This window comes from Dendrobates tinctorius, unplaced genomic scaffold (genome assembly GCF_039654945.1).
Source record: "Dendrobates tinctorius isolate UK_male_01 unplaced genomic scaffold, ASM3965494v1 ptg000070l, whole genome shotgun sequence".
NCBI lineage: Eukaryota > Metazoa > Chordata > Amphibia > Anura > Dendrobatidae > Dendrobates > Dendrobates tinctorius.
The window spans coordinates 54,845,001-54,862,972 of record NW_027361738.1 but is presented as its reverse complement, the minus strand read 5'-3'; the positions used below and the strand labels follow the sequence as shown (position 1 = coordinate 54,862,972).

Here is a 17,972-nt window from a genome sequence, read left to right as displayed (position 1 = left end):
TTTCTAGGCTCTCCCCGCCCCCTCCTGTCAGCAGGAAGCTCCGTCTCTCTCCTTCCCTCCTGCAGCAGGGGGAGGTCTGCCTCTCTCAGGCTTCCCCCAAAAAACAGAGGATGCAGCCTTTTTAGTTCCGGACACAGCATGCAGGTACCCGCGGTCCGGTCAACTTCCTTACATCCTCAGTGTCTGATTTGTCGTGGTCTGACGGCCAGCACCCATGCCGATCAGCTGTGTCAGCCGTCTTCCGATAGTGTCCGCGGCTTGGTACTGCACATCCGCCTTCTATTGATATCTCTGTGTGGCATGTAGCTTTTGTGTTATTGGAGTTTATTCTGCACTATCCTTTATTGGGGGGATCATGAGATTTTCTTGACAACATGCTCCCAACCAAAATAATATATCTACCGTATATCCTGTCAATATCACGCTGACATGGACGCCAAACCAGAATCCTGCAAATCTTTTTTGCTTAACTTTACCTAATAAAGACGGTGCATATTTTGGCTGCGATGGTCTTTCCTATTTTATATATCCACAGTACTAGCTTTTGTAATATTTTAAGTGTACACATCATAATTCTTCATACAACTTTCTCCAAAATGTTAAAAGAAAAATTGTCTTAGACCCGAGACTTGAGCCTCCACTATTATATTCTGCTTTCTGGGACCACCTCATGACCGTACGATCATAATCAATCTTATTACATTGTACACAGAAGCCAGGGTCGCAGATTAGCGTTAGATCCTTTTAATATCCAACTTTTTCCATTCACGTTTATTACGGTATAGCGCTACTCGTAAAACTCCACCCACCTTGTAACATCTTGTAGCTTCTCTGCCAGCCCCTTTTAGGATTCTGTTGTCTGGGCTCTGCTTAGAAAAGTGACTTTTCCATGTAATTGTGCTCAGCCTCGTCCTATATACCGGTATATGCAGTGAAGGGAGACGGCACTGCCTGTGAAGATTTGGAATCCTTGTCCCCGTCAATGACCACCAGAGCCGGACTAGCCATGTGGCAATTCTGGCAATCGCCAGATGGGCTGGTCCAGTTGTTGGCTGCATTGTCTCCATGCTGTTAACAGTATCTGCGTCCTCGAGGTGCAGTTGAGATGGAGCATAAGGAGGAGGAACAACAGGGGCCTATCTGCTTTCAAATGCCAGGGCTGAATTTCACTCCCAGTCCAACTCTGATGACCACTCACAATCGGGGTAGGGTCACATGACTATTTTTTCCACATCCAAGAAAAGGACTGATCATTGTGGCATCAGTTTTTATTGGACATGGAGAGAAAAATAAAATCTCCACCTTCTCCATGCTTGCATTCTGTAACAATCTGATGTCATCCTAGTGTAGCCCAACATTTTTCACAGACCTATAGACGTGTTGCCAATTTGGATCCGATTTGGTACGAGTGCGATCTGTGAAAACCACGGACGGCATTTGTCTGAAAAACAAAAAAATCACTTTTGTGACATAAAAGACCCAGAAAAATGTCTTTGTAAACGATTTCAGGACTCGGAGGAACAATATGGACCCATAGAATTGTATGCTCGCCATAGGATGGGAGCGCACGGATCTGTAATGTCGGGCCGCTCAGTATAACATTTGATCTTTGTGTTTACGAGAGATGAATTCTTCTAGAAACCTTGACTAAATGGATGAGCTCGTCCTTCTGGCTGCTGAGGAGTCTGTATATGTTACTGGCAGTGTTTGGGCATTGTAAACCAGTGCCACCCGCTATCTGTCATCTGCAGGCAGCTCACTCAACGGCAAACCATATGTTTGGACAGATCTCAAATCTCGATTGGCAAACAATGGAGCGTTCTGTCGAGGGCAGTAATAGATGGAAGGGCCGAGAGCGCTAGAGTACGTGCTGAATTATTCATCTCACAGACCACACATCGATGAGTTTTATTGTAAGGTTTATTAAATTTTGCCCTCACAATTGCATGGACACCCCGGGCACAAGACTGAGTGGTCACAGAGATTTAGAAGTATCCACAAAGAGAGCATCACTTGACACAAATTAGGCGGTGCAAGCCCCAATGTATCTGATCTTGCCTCTCTAAAGGTACTGTCACACTTAGCGATATGACGCGGTCAGGATCGCTGGTACATCGCTAAGTGGTCGCTAGTGAGCTGCCACACAGGCAGATCTCACCAGCGACATCGCTGGGGACGGGGGTCGCTACTTACCTGTCAGACGAGGCGATCCTGACGTCCTCCCGTCGCTCGTCAGCGCCACAGGAAGCTGACAACGAGAAACGGCCCAGGACGTTCTCGCGCGATCAGCGATAACCAGCGGGGGAGCCGGTCGGAGGTAAGTATCACACATAGCGATATCACTAGCAATATCGCTGCTAAGTCACAAAACCAGTGACGTTACAGCGATATTGCTAGCGATATCGCTTAGTGTGACAGGCCCTTGAGGCTACTTTCACACTAGCGTTTTTTGCGCTGCGCACCATGCGCAGTGCAAACGCATGTCTGTTAACCATTTTGACTCTAAAAACGCATGCGTTTTTAAACACTGACGTGCGCATGTCCATGCACACATCAGCGTTCCCATAGACTGTAATGTGGGTTTTTTGCGCATTTTGTGCACATTTGTGCGCAGGCGTTTTTTTTACACAGGTTGGGCGCACCAAAAATGCAACAGGGTGCGTCCGGCGCGCATAGGTGCATGCTGCAAAAAACCGCATGCACACAAAAACACATGCAAACGCTGGACAATGCGCACCCATGTTAAACATAGGGCACATTGCGCATGCATGCACACGCAGCGCAAACAAACGCTAGTGTGAAACAAGCCTAACACTATGTTCACATATTGCATTTTTTTTAATGCAAATTTTAAGCTGCGTTTTACAGTGCCAACAAAGGCTATGAGATTTCAGAAATCTCATGCACACATAGTTGTTTTTTTTTTCCTGACTAAATTGGAAACATGCTGCGTTTTTGTAAACTGCAGCATGTACTGTTTGTTTCAGTGTTTTTGGCAGTGTTTTTTTCACCCATGGAAAGCAGTATGTGAAGCCCATTTAGTTTTGGTTTTTTCTCCCAAGTTTAAACCATAATGTCTTGAACTCCTCACCTGAGAATTGCAGTTAGGATTAGTACAGATTAATTAAATTAATGCTGCGTGTAATGTAAACATTAGGGCACCAAGGTGTAAGATTGAACAAGAGGTGACCAAAGTGTGAAAGTACACAGTGTCCTACAAACTACGTGCTCTGCCAATGTCTTAGGTAAACTATTCCCGACCAATTCGCCTCCCCCGTCTGTTACATTTGTAATTGTGTATTTTTTTCATAAACTCATGTAAACTGTTTCTTCAGAATAGTCCCCTATTTTTTTTTTAAGCACAAAAATCTTTTTTTCCACTAAATAATTTGATTACCCCTTAATGACCGCCAATACGTCTTTTAACTGACGTGAGATATAAGAGAATAGCCTCCCCATACAGGTGACAATCCAGTAGCTGTCAGCTGTACAATATAGCTGGCAACTTGCTGCATCAGCCACGATCAGTGTTTGCGCCGTCCAAATCTTTTTAACCCCTTAGATGCTGCTGTCAATATTGACTACATCATATAAATGGTTAACAGAGTGTGAGGGCTTCCTCTTTATCCCAATCAGCACTCTGAGATCATGGTTGTGTGGTCCTGATGTTTGCCATGGCAATTCACGACCAAATAGCGGCCTAAGAGTCTGACGGCTGTCGTAACCTGTTCAGAAGTTAGTGGCACTTAGGTGGTAAAAATACACATTTTCATTTCTGTCATGCAACTTTGCATTAATTTCTGAAAATCACCTGAAGGGTTAATAAACTACCTGACTGCAGTTTTCAATATGTCAGGGGGTGCAATGTGTCATGAAAAAACAATCTCAAAATCACTGGGATTTGTTGAAGTGTTCCAGAGTTATTACCATATACATTGGCACTGGTCAGATTTAAAAAATTTGGCTCCGTCACTAAGGGGTTAAATTTCCTTTTGTTTTTCCAAAATGATTTTATGGTTTCCCATATGTCTTGCATTGGTGACCTGTGTCCTTGCTTCTGTGGTAGAAGCTGATCTTTGGGATCCTGAAAAAAGCAGCAAAACCTGCTGTTTGTAAGCAGTTTGTTACTGCCAAAGAGATCAGGTTTTTCCTGCAAAAAAAAAAAAAATAAGCAGCAAAAAAGGCAACGTGTGAACATAGCCTTTAAGGTACGTTACCACAATGGGCTTTTGGTGAGTTTTTGATGTTGCAGATTTTCTGCACCGATTAAGGAGAATGGGTTAATGTGCTTTTTTTTTTTTTTTTTTAATACCAATAACTCATCATGGGAGCATAGCCAATGCTTATTGACCCGGGGAATGGTCATGCCAATATATCTATTCTTATCCAGGAGCAATAACAGAGGATCAAATCCAGTGCAGAATTGTAAGAATGGTTTTCCAAAATTGCTGTTGTACCCGTATTTGGTAATGTAGACCTGTTCGGAGAAATGTTATGTTTTGTTTTGTTTTTAAGTAGTCATCCTTTTAATAAAGAGCATTTAAAACATTGCGGATATCTTCACATGATGATGTGATTGGGCTGTTTTTTTTTTTTTTTTCTGCAATTTTCAAGAATCAGTTTTGAGAAAATTATAACAAAAAAAAACGCAGCGAGATTGCTGGGTTAATTAGATGGATAAACAACCGGCAATTATTGTAAGGTAAAAACGCAAAGGGGACAGTGCTAATAAATTAGTAGGATTTGTTAGCATTTAACCTCATATAATAAACCCAGTTTTCGCTCTGAAACATAAATGTTTGTAGAACAGTAAATTCTCGGTGACAATGTTTAAAGCTCCTCGGCTCAAAATAGAGGATTTCCCTCTACACAGAAATGTCCTTTATAATGGGTTTATGGAGTGAGACCACTTGCATAGCTCTGAGAACTGAATGAAACGAGCCGGCTATTTAGTATATCCATAGGAGGCACTGTGTGCATTTACTTTGGCTTTTTTTAAAAAAAATTGTATTCTGTTTTTTTTTTTTTAATTTTTATAAAGGTAAAATTACTCAAAAAATATATAAATCCGAAAACTACCCTTTACCTTGGCAGTTACCCAATACTCTAATTTCTCTCTATATTGGCTTATAATGGGCTTATACATATGAATCCTGCTGAACTGTTAGTGCTGCAGTGTAAAGCATGGATGGTGATCGGAGCAACTACTGAATTATCTGATGGAAAAGGACTTTAATTTCAGAGATTGTCAGACTCTTATTAGACCTGCGATGTTCTGCTCCTTGTTTGGGGCCTGATTTTGGCCATCAAGTGCCTGGTGAAAATACCTGACCTTTCTCCCTTCTCTCGGTTTATGGTGTAGTTATGTTCCTCAGGATAAAGGCTCGTGTACATGATCGGTTCACTCCGAGTAATTTGTTTCAAATTTTTTTTGCCTTGGACAGAGTCAGTCCGGGGAAAAATAAAAAAAAATCGCTGCATGATCATGTTGGAGCCGATATTCTGATCACACTCAGCCATGCAAGTCAAGGAGTCTGTAAAAAAAACATTGGGCCGCACTTGGATGACATCTGAGTGCAGTCTGATTTCCATGGAATGGAGAAGACAGAGATTTTCTTTTTCTCCATTTTCTTTTCATCCAAGAGAATCGGATCTCTCACTCTGATTAGAGTTTGAGCCGGGTGCCATCTGCATAATCTGCCCAATTCGCTTGGATGAGAGAATTCACGGGAGCTGATCATCAGAAATATATATATATATAAAATTTTTTATTGTATTTGACAGCGGTAAATGTAAAATTTTTAAGTCTTTTTTTTTAGTAGTACAATCCCTATGGTAGCCTTGATTGTGCGCTCTCCAAAATGTTTCAGTCATTTATTCTGCAGTCTTGTTCTCCAATAAAGGCGACAATTGTATTTGTGTTTGTTGGCTTCTAGTAACTATATGTTTCCATTTTATATCTTTTATGTTTCTGAAGCAGTGGAGTGATTATTTCTTTCTTTGTTTCTTTCTTTCTTTTTTTACTTCCTCGTATCTTTTCGCCGCCTGCATAATTATCTTGCACAAATGAATGTGTTTATCAGCACTTTAAAGTCCCAGCCTAAAAATAGACCAGAAAGGGACTGAAGTTGGGCAGCTTAGCGATATAATGGGGGGGGATGCGAGGTCGGACAACTTTTTTTTTCATATATGTCTTGTGAGCTTTTAGCGAGAGAGGAGAAATTCACCATTAAAAGCCGCCATACACATTAGATGGAAGTCAGCAGAGGTATCGTCCGGCTGACCAATATCTCCCTCAATTCTCCCATACATGGATAAAGCCGCACGTTCCTGGGTCCTCTATAAGGATATAGTCAGACGGCAGAATGTCTCACGAGGATCGCATCCAAATCCTGGGACTGGCCGGTGGCTCTCCTGACGTGAGCAAGATGGCAAGTATTTCTATGCAGCTGTCACACTCGGGTCAGGAGAGCCGACCGCCAGTCCCAGGATTGCGATGCGATCCTCGTGTGAGTAACGCGGCCGTCTGAGTGTGGCCTAAGAGAGCGGCTACTGTTGTGAGTTCATTTTCCCCTTCACTACTGAGGCCCGAGGAACTCCCTCTTCTGGTAAAGAAAGGTAGTGAGCCTGATTATCAAACACCTGAGTCTGATGATGATGACTGGCTGAGTGGAGTCACTGACTGGATATAAGGCTGCCGACGCCCTTCTGCCCTGCGGGTGATTTCTCTGTGGGATCCTTGGAGACCAGTCTGAATTCCTGCTCCTATAAAGCTAAGTTTTCTGCTCGGCTTTTTGAATTTGTGCTTAGACTTTGTTTTTCTGGATTTCTGCCATTCCCTGCTGGGGTGTGCTGAATTCCTTTAGCTCTGTCTTCTGAAAATACCTGAGTGCTGATTTAGTTTTTGAAGCCTAGCTGCTTCAGGGTCTTTTTCTTATCAGCTTGTTGGCTTATGTCGTTGATAGGGTTTTGGCAGATTGCAGACAGCATCCTTCCTTTCCTGTTCTGTTTAGCTAGCTTGGGCCCCATCGTTTGCTCAGCCTATCTTTCTATCTGTGTGAGTGTTTTTTCATCTTGCTTCACCGTCATTATATGTTGGGGGCTGCCTTTTACTTTGGGGTCTGCTCTGGGGCAGTTTAGATTTCCTTTTCTGTCTTTAGGCTATTTAGCGCTCCGGCTGTGATCGAGGGGTCTAGGGCATCGTAGGAACCCCCCACGGCTACTGCTAGTTGTGTTGATAGGTTCAGGGGTCTGCAATCTGATAGTTGCCAACTTCTCTGGTTTTCTGGACGTAGCTTCTATTTTTGTGTCTGCCTCCTACGGTGACTCAATCATAACAGGCTACCAGAGTCCTGACAGAGGCCTATCTCTGAGAACAATACTATCGGGGTGAGTCGGGAGGCTGTGATCTACATTAGTGTAAAGTTTGCCAAATCCACCGCTGTCGGCAGGATTAGCCAACATTCTACTATTTGCGGTGCAGACAGATGATGTCAAAGGAGAGAAGGGTCCGCCATAACGACGATCCTTTTATTCTCCAGGCATTAAGCCGCTACCAAAGGCAAACTAATGTGTATGGGGGCTTAAACTGCCCTCCACTAGCCAAAGAAGCACTCCCGCCTAAGTTTTTATCTTTAATATCTGTGTACTTACAATAGCTCATTTTGCACTTCAGGTCTAATGAAAAAGAGAAGAATTATGACCGCACGTGATTAAAAGCTGACAAACTAAATCCTTCAAAGCTCTTTGTAGAAACAGGAGGTCTAGTTTTCCTTGCATGAGTCATCATTAGAACTACAATTCTGCATCATTGCAAAGTCTCTGGCTGGTGGGGGAGAAGTGAATAAGCTGGGTCAGAAGATCGGATGGAGCTGGTCTGCCATGGACTTTGGAGTCATAAATTATTATTCTAATGATGACTCATGCAGCAAAAAAAAAAAAAAAGTCCTCCTGTTTCTACATAGAGCTTAGAAGGATTCAACTCGTTAGTTTTTAATCACCTGATGTCACAGACCTAATGGAAAAAAAGAAGAGTTAGCTGGGTAGAAAGGCACAATGAGCAATTGTAAGTACACAGTGCTATATAATATGATTGCAATATATTAAGAGGATAACGCTTTGATGGGAGGAGGAGGAGGAGTGCGTCCTTAATAGACTTTATATTTATTTGCAGGGGAAACAGGCACTTGCTTTCTAGATTTTCCGCTGCTAATAGCTAATCTGAGGGAATTACCAACAGGATCCCTTTATCACACTATTACTTCCTTCCTACTGCCCACAGTTTTTTGACAAGGTACCTCCCCAATAAAGGAGGACGTCTCAGACTGTACACTTTGCAGTAAAATAATATTTTTCTCTTACACCAGTTTTACAGCATTGCTTAGTTACAGTGTCCTATTCAAGTGACGTGACCACCTCTGCTTCCCCGAGGCATCTGTGTATTTTGGCCTTAAAGGGTTATTCCGGCGCCACTTGCTCCAACCACCCTCCAGTGTCAGGTGTCCTGCAACAGTCCTACCGGAGCACTGTCTGTAAGCGTGGCGGCCTTTTCTGTGAGCGGGCATCGCCAGAATAGAACCTTTTTAAGCTTATATTGTTGTTTGGCTCCTAACAGCACTGAAAATGTACACGGACTCGGTGTCGCCTCCTGCTTGTCGGAGAAATGAAGACATGCGCAGCTGCCTGTCGCTTCAGGGGGTAGACATCTAACATTGCAGCTTCGCAAAAGTTATGGAAAGCGCCAGTCGTACGCTATCAGTTGTGACTTTTTAAGGTTTCTCTGCCGCTCATTTAAAAAAAAAATCAAACCAACAAAAAAAATACCCTGCACAGAAGGGGATGGGAGCTCACGGCATGACCCGTCTAATATACTTACCACCAGAAGGTGGAGCTATTGGCTGATATAGATTGGGATTTCAGGGGCGCATACAGCAAAGCAATGACTTTATTCAGACAGGTCTCCGTTCTTTCAACACTGCTAATAGCCAAAATGGTGCAACAATATTGGGCAAGTTTGATGATCAGAAACCTGCAGGGACGGACTGGGACTGAAATTCAGCCCTGGCATTTGAAATCACACAGGCCCATGTTGTCCCCGTCCCCAAGCACCAGATGAGATATTACTAATATTACCCTGGATGGAGGAAAGCAAGATTTACTACAAGACCAATATATCCGCAGGTCTTATCTGCAGTTTTACACCTCATAATGGATGGTGTGAAACCGCAGCGTTTCTGCACAAAAGAATTGACATGCTGCGGATTGTAAACCGCGTAAAAATCTGCAGCATGTGCACAGCGCTTTCCAGTTTACCATTGAAAACAATGGTACTGTACAACGCACCTAAATCTGCCGCAGAAACACTACAGATCCATAGCAGAATCCGCACCGTGTGCACATAGCCTAAGGCCTCTTTCACACTTCCGTTTTTGACCATCAGTCAAAATCCGCCGGTTTCTGAAAAAAAACGGATCCGCCATTTATTTGGCGGATCCGTTTTTTTCCCCATTGAGTTGCATTAGCGGCAGATCTTGACGGATGGCCATCCGTTGGATCCATTTTTTTGTGGATCCGCCAAAATGTTTGCGTCCGCCGGCATGCCTGGACGGAGCCTGCAACTTTTTTTTGGCTGTAGGATCCGCATTTTTCAGTGCGCATGCCCGGAGAAAGGAATATTTAACCCTGAAATCCTTTCCGGCGGTGGGAAAAAATGTCTGTCTCTCTCTCTCTCTCGTGCGGTTCCTTTAAAATTTTGCATTCCACGGATCCGTCAAAAAACGATCCGATTGCATCAGTTACAAACGGATCCGCTCTCCGCCATTTTGGCGGATTTTAACTGACAACAAAAAACGGAAGTGTGAAAGGGGCCTAAGCTCTATCCTGAAACTATTTCTGGTTTTGTTAAATCTGTGTTTTGTTTTTAATTAATTTCCTGTACGTAGTTACAGAGGCAGCCATCTTGCTGGAGCTGCTGTGGCTTTAAAGGGATTGTACCAAGTGTACGAGTTCTCCCCTTTCTATGGCATGGGGAATGACTTACTGATCACTGTGTGTATGGTGTTTCTGTACCAGAGCTCTGCAGGGGTCCGGCCTGTGCCCCTCGGCTCTAGCCTTTCTGTAGGAGACTACAGGAAATGGAGTTACTTGGTTATCTCTGACGGTCCCATAGATAGTGAATGGAGCGGAGCCGCGCATGCTGGAACTCTGATCCACTCAGAAGGGGTTCTGCAGAGCCCTATTCTTGGGATAGTTGGGAGTCCTGGTGGTCAGCCCTCCAGCGATCAATACGTTGATGACTTAATGAGAGGGCATATATATTTAGTATGGTGTTTTACTATTTGACAATGATCCTTTCCTTAATAGTTTCAGTATAACTTGATTACAAATATTTGTGTCTGTGGGATTTTTTTTAATTAACTTTGATAACCACTAAAAAAATAATTGCCAAATATTGATTAAAAACAAAACCTGTATTCCCAATATTCCCAACCGGTCTTTTTGTTAGCTGAGGCCGTCACAGCTTGTATAGCCCACGTGACCGCTGCAGACAATAACTAGTTGTGTTCCATCTAGGGATGAGGCCAGGGATTGGCTGCAGCAGTCACGTATAGTATATGGATTGTGACCGCTGCAGCCAATAACTTGTCTGGTGGCATATACCAATGAGTGCAGGGACTGGCTGCAGTGGTCATGTATAGGATATGGGCTGTAACCACTGCTGCCAATAACTGGCCTGGTGGCTTTTACCAATGAGGCCAGGGATTGGCTGCAGTGGCCTCATATAGTACGGGCTGTGACACCTGCAGCCAACTTGAGCGGGAGAATCGGGGTTGCAGCTCTGGAGTGGCGAGCAGGGGAAGGGCGAGTTTATTTTCTGCGGTTTTAGCAGTATTTCTTCTGTCTGTGGCTTTTTATAAACGTGATACCGCGCCTTTAAGTAAACCGCCGGTAGTAACCGAAGATCTAGAATTGATTGTATTTGCCTCGTTACTGAGGCTCGGGGAGTCAGAGAAGACCTCGGCTTCCTGTGGAGCAAAGAGCCGAGATTTTCCTGATGAAATAAAGTGAACCCTGCCTTCCAAGGTCTCCTCTCTGCAGCCGCATGTGTAGAATTATTGGGATTTATTGCTCCGATTCCTATCTCTCTTTGTGCTGGAATATTTGTGCACTTCTGTCATTGGTAACTGGCAGGCCGGGGTACGTTGATTACATAGAGGTTTTCCCCCCTTTATTAGGAAAGGAAACCGGTAATGGATGTTTATTCTGCAGGAATGGTGCGGTTGTGTGAGTCATCATGGGAAAATGTGGGAACATTCATCCATAATATCTGAATTGCATACATTTCCATCAAGTATAATCTGGCAGAGGGGCCACGCTAAACGCCCCCTGACTTATTACAATACTGACTTATCGATATCCTTGAACCAGACCACCATCTAATGTGTATGGGGGTCTCTCGGATCTGGCTCAACACATGCTCCTGGGTGGCAGCGGATTACACTCTTCTCAATGACCCCTAGTATCCTTGTGAATGGGGGGTCGAGAGAGACAGTAGACAGCCAACCACTCACTGCCCGAGGTGTCTTGGTGTGTGCACATTGGAAGTATTTTCTGTTCACCGAATATTACAGTAGCATTTTTACTTTTGGGCGTGGCGGATTTGCTATTTTTTTTTCCCCCCTTTGCTTTGCAAAACTGTATTTATCACCGTTACTTTAACAGCGTCTTACCCACTGTTGAAAGTCTGCAGCGGAATGGACATTTAAGGGCATATTCTAAAGGAACCTGAAAGGATAAAAACACTCATATTTTATGTTTTAAAAGTCCTTTATGACCCATAGCTGGTCAGTATTTAAAGTAATATGTCTCGGAAAATTGTTTGCATCAGGCATTTAATTTTTTTAACGTGTTATGTTAAAATAAAAAATAGAAATATTGCAATCTTCACACTGGCCACTAGGAGTAATTTAAACCCACACTTCCTGTTGTCACAGGAAACCTGCATGCACATTAGCAGCAATAGATTGTACACTAACTTTTTTTTGTTTTAAAGCATCTAATGAGGGTGTGCAAAAGTCATCGTGAAGAGATGGCGCAGTCACTTCACCTATTGTGATTGCTGGATCCTTTATTGTCAGCTGTGTATACAGGTGTTGGCTTTCATTGTAATGGTGCCTCTGATGATAATGAGACTTCTGAAAAGTATACTATAAAGAATAGCAAACCTGAATCTAAAATCACCTCAGTGACCAGTGGGAAAAATTGCAAAATATCTAATTTTGTTTTTTAATGTGGATTGTGGTTTTGATAAATTAATAAAAAAAAAAAAAAAAAAAAAAAAGTGAGCCAAAATCTACATATGTGATTGTAGCCCAAGAGCCTCCTCTGTCATATTACAATCAGAGTGTTCTTGGTGGGAATCATACTATACTTTACCCTTATACGTTTTGGTATCGAGAAAATTTATAAAGGGGTCTGTTACAACAGTACTATTATTGTATGCTCTTACAGTAAAGAATCCTTTTCGAGCCTTTATCTTTAGGCTGTAAGGTGTGTGTGTACTTAAAGATGACCTTATAGGAGTATTTCCATTTTATAAACTGGGGCGATATATGCCCTCACTTCATAATTAAAGGGTGGCTGACCTCAGGAACTTCTGCTCATCGCAAAGTCGAAGAAGGAAGACTTTCTTCAAATCGGAAAAAAAGTTGAGATCACACCAGGCCATTTTTTTTGGTACAATTTTTAAGCCTAAACCAGAAGTGGATACTGCAGGATGGAAAAGTTTTATTCCATGCTGTAGGTCATGTTCACAACTTCAGCATTTGGTCAGTATTTTACATCAGTATTTGTGAGGCAAAATCAGGAGTGGAAAAGTCTAATAGAAACACGTCACCACTTCTGTATTTATCACCCACTCCTGGTTTTGGCTTACAAAAAATACCGACCAAATACTGAACGTGGCCTTCTACCTTCTCTCCATTCATGAATTTCGATTAAAAAAAAGTCTCCAAAAAATTAATCCCCCCCTCAAAAAAAAATTCATGTGATTCTAGCCCAAAGGTCTCATCTATCAATATGTGACCCATCTAGCCCATCACTGTGACCCTTTTGAGGTCCACCTCTGGCTCCAGGACACGTGACTTCCCCTTACTTCTAGTGTGAACTGTTTTTACATTCGGTCCCCCGTTTCCAGGTTTAGTAAAGAGAATTTCTCCTGTTCTAGAAATAAAATTGGAAATCAGACTGATAATTCTCGTTTGTAATCAGCATCGAGTGAGCGATTTCTGGTCCCAGCGCAGCAGCTTCTTTTTTTCCGCCTGTTTCGCCCCATGAGTCGCATCATTATGCAGAAAATATTTCTTCTGGTTTCTAAATTGTTTTTCTCCTGTAAATTGCTCGTCTGCTAGGATAAACAGTGCTTACATGGCGGGGCCACAAATGTCTGTAATAACTGGATGCGCGTCTTCTGTTCCTAGATATGAACATGGAATTCAACCCCTCGGATCATCCACGTGCAAGCACAATATTCCTCAGCAAATCCCAGACAGATGGTACGTAGCCTCCATGGTCTTCTGCTGTGTCTTGTCTAACCGTCCGCAATTTCCTTTACCGTCCATAAAAATAGGATACTCCATTTTTTTTTTTTTTTTTTTTACCCTGTCCATAAAATAATTGAAGGCGTCCATGACTTTTTTTTTTTTCTTGACACTCATACAAATTATTTTAATGATCATTTTTCAGTGGATACAGCTGATGTGTCCGTATCAGAATTCTGATAATGTTTGTGCTTTTTCCAATATGTCCATAAAAGAATATTGTCTGTGATTTTATTTATTTATTTGTTTTTTACTCAGGTGCCCAAAAAAAAAAAAAAATTCAACCTTGCCTTTTTAAAGGGGTTCTACATTTTCATAAAAAATGTATGCCTCAGTGATGAATCGTGCCGGTATTTTTTCCGCTTCATTTTGAAACTACGTCACCCAGCATGCATTGCTCTTTTTAATTGTGTTGTCCCGCATCTAACCTCCTTCTTCCATGCTTTCAGCTCTTTCCACTCGCACGACTTTTCCCTACTCGTGCATGGATGCCGCTTCGAGGACCGTGCATGCGCGTTACCCACGCCCAGAATGGAATGTCAGTGATGACATCCCCCATTACTGAGCACTGATGGATTGTTTTTCGCCAGATTCTTTAACTCCTAGATTTCCAGGATCTAAAAAAAACAAGTGGAGGTTTAATCACCATCACCTGCTCCACTGCCCACTGCAGCCAATCCCTGTGCTCCATGGCTTTCTAGAGTAGGCGGTATGAGCAGCTGAGCCAGTTAGTTGTGACGTCATCGCTGCAGCTTGTAAATGATCACCAGACGCAGCAGAGCAGAGGCCTGTGGGTAAACCTGTTTGTTATTTTTCACCTTTGGAAACCCAATGGCTAAAGAGAAGAAAAATGGGAAAAAAAAAACCCTTTTAGGAGCTTCTAGGACATGTGACGAGTAGATGACGCATCATTGAAGCAAATTCAGAACTGTAGAGGCAACATCATGTCACAAGAAAAAAGGGAAAATATCCAGCAAAATAGGAAAAAATGTTTCAAGCATTACTTTTAATTCAGCCATTTAAAATCGTAATAAAAACATGTTGAAAAAATGAGGGGAAGGAGGCGTAAGACGGCAGGTCTACGCGTTTCGAGCTCCCCGCCCTAAGTTCTGTTTTGCTGCGGATTCTGGATTTTTTTTGCCCCTTTTTTCTTGTGACAGTCATTGCCGGTCTGGAGTCTCCGTGCACCTGCACCCCGATCATGGCATTTTCTTACACCTGGTGAGCCGATATCACTTGGAACAGGGCACCTTTTCTCATGTCCGTTAATTAGTTGGGTTTTTGGAGACTGTTTTTGGACACGGTGGGTTCATTGAGACAAGAAAAAAAAAAAAAGTTTGACCCCAACAAACCATGGGAGGGTGATGTGTTTCCATTTTTGGGCACTTTTGACAAAACTTCAATCACAGATCTATCCAAAATGACAGACCTCACGTTGGAGACCATGCAGATCCCATCAGTCAGTATGGTCCGTCGGGTGCTCCCTTGTGACTGGTCCAGCACTACCAGTAATTTGATTTTTGCTCTTGTGATGGAGCCGAACAGCAGAACTAATAAATGCGGGAGAAAACCCGGGTTGTGTGTAATGCATATTATACTCTACCGTTTACTTCTCATTAACAGTATGTTCTTATTTTTGTTTTTGCAGTGAGAGAAAAGCGAAAGAGCCTTTACATAAACCATGTGAGTAAAAAAAAAAATCCCCAAAATGCACATACATACACACTTCAGAGTATATAAGTGGATTCTTGTCCGTATTCATTCTTTCCAAAAAGCTTAATAGGTCGCCCACATTACAGGACAGTTTTTTCCTTTACTTAAATTCATATTTAGGTGTAAAGATAATTTTTACAATAGGGTTTCATTAAAAATGTGGCACAGTTTGGCTTTTACAAGCTTTTTGTGTCTCTGCACTTTTTCAACTTTAATGTGGTCTGTGGTCATAAATCAAATGAGAAAAAGAAAAAGGTAACATACTACCTTCAAAGCAGGGTGGTATTGTGCATTATGATGACCTACTGGGCTGCAGAACAGGGGTCGTCTTCTGTCTGTGTGCGCCTCTGGAGAGGCCTCCATATATATTAAACTCTCGGCCAATACCATTGATATTGACGACTTTAGCAGACTTTAGTCTGTGTATTGGGCCTTTACCTTCATACCACATCATGTTCATGGGAAACGTGTGCCAAATAATTGATTAGCAGACCACTCCCAATACAAACTGCAAACTTTATTATTTAGCTCTGTTGGGCATCAGGGTGCTGAATTACATGTCAGATTGGCTGGTTTTTTTTTTATCCTTTCATCAAAGTTTAATCTAATCTCCACCCAATTATCCTGATTTGACAGCTCCTCAGTGCCCCTCCTCCCTGCTGCTGCTGAGATCTCCCACTGCTCAGTACAAGTAGCAGCTGTCAGTCAGGCTCTGTAGGTGGGGACTGAATACACTTGGTCTCTCTTTAGCTGGACTCCGAAATGTTTATCATAATATCTGGATAAGGCTACGGCCACACTATCAGTATTTAGTCAGTATTTCACATCAGTATTTGTAAGCCAAAACCCAGAGTGGGTCAGTTATGCAGAACTGGTGCACATGTTTCTATTATACCTTGTCCTCTGATTGTTCCTCACCTGGTTTTGGCTTACAAATGCTGAGAAAAAATACTGAACAAATACGGAGAGTGTGGCCGTAGCCTAATGCAGTCATCCTGCCATGAATTTTCAAAGTAAGTACACCAGCCTCATCAGGTCTAAGAAAGCTACATAATAATTTATGGACATTGTATTGTGAAATCTGGTGACAAATCCACTTTCAATAAACTGCTGACATGACAGAAGCTTATATAGGCTGGAGCTAGGGTGCCAGAGGTGGTAATACCGTCAATGGCCCAGGTGAGGCAGAAGTCAACGTTGTGCATCTTTTGGCTCCTTCTTTAAATTTAGTGACACCCAGTATAAATGTAAACTTGGCACACTGTAAGGTAAGTGTATAATACATCTAATATTGAGACAACTTCTTTAGAGGGATGTTCTCTGTAAATGAAAACCTAAATATAGACATCCAAACTTATGGCCCCCCACTGGTCCCTAAAATGAAGGGGCTGGAGCATGCTGATGAGCAGCCTTGGTTTTGGTACAACTATTGAGGATCACTGGTAGTCGCACTGGACAAGAATCCTAAGAGACTGATTTAAAGGGAAGGTGCCATGATTTTTTATTTTTGCATTAATACCGTAATTATTTATTATATAATTGCGGTAATTATTTTTAATACAAGTTTAAATGAATTATTTTAATATTTTAATAATTTTTACTTTAGCCACTAGAGGCTGCCATTTTCCTTGGTGGGGGGTGTAAGTGTCTGATCAGGACTCGTGCACACCTCCCTCACGGTGACATTACAAGATGTTTCTCTGCTCCTAGAGATCTCTATCCGCTCCATGCTGCTCATAGTGATTAATACCTTCTTAAAACCCCATGCGAACATTTTTCTGCACCATTTAGCACTAATTGAAGGGAATGGAGCTTGATGAGCGCTGGTGAAGCTTGGTGGTGGAGAAGCTCGTGTGTACGGACAGCCATATACAGATCTGCCAACCCATAAATAACGTTATGTTGTTCAGCTGACCGGACGATGTTTTATACTTCTACATTAAGATTTGACCCCACATTCTATGTTCATTTCCTTGTTATAAAGCTTGATTTATTCTCATTAGAGGTGCCCACCTTTGGCAACTTTATTTTATTTTTTTCAATACTTAAAGGGATTGTCCAGGTTTGTGATGAAAGTCACTCTATGACTCATCACAAACCGGGACGATCCCTTTAAATGCATGTATTTGGAGCTCAACATGATTTTTGTAATTGAGTTTTAAATAAAAGCGTTGCGCTGTTTTGCTTTTGCAGGCACTTTGTCTCCAAGCACATTCTACCTTGATAGGAGCTAGGAAAAGGACAGACAAAAAAGCTCCAGACTCTCCTTCAGACTGTGAAGGAGAACGAGCTCACTGTTGGATACTCGGTTAATTCATTCTGCAGCAGCTTCTGTGTTGCAGGTAAAACAGTGCAACACAGAAGCTATAGAAGGAAAACTACAAAATTTGTTAATGAAACCCAAGTGCAAAAAGTGATAGATTTTTTTATTTTTTTTTTAGCCCAAATTACGTGCATTTAAATAAGTCTCCAGAGGTATACTTGACATGCTGCACATTTGAAAAAAATTCATGGATGGTCTAAAAACCCATCGTGGGCATGACATTTTTGGAAATTACGTTAATTATGCTAGGACTGTAAAATGCAGCGCTTTTTGCTCTATAAAACGCAAAGAGAAAAGCGGCCCGAATACGCAACGTGTGAACAAGCCCTGCTTTACAG

The 17,972-nt window shown here is 42.3% G+C and overlaps 1 protein-coding gene across 3 annotated transcripts in view; it reads left to right on the top strand.

Annotated features, from left to right (window-relative positions):
- CCNY (cyclin Y) overlaps positions 1–17,972 on the top strand; it is a 172,787-nt gene that overhangs the window by 110,850 nt on the left and 43,965 nt on the right. For all 3 annotated transcript variants that reach the window (XM_073581651.1, XM_073581652.1, XM_073581653.1), the window contains exons 2-3: positions 13,479–13,553; positions 15,247–15,281. In XM_073581651.1, the coding sequence (XP_073437752.1) occupies positions 13,479–13,553; positions 15,247–15,281 (110 nt within the window). The remainder of the gene's footprint in view (positions 1–13,478; positions 13,554–15,246; positions 15,282–17,972) is intronic.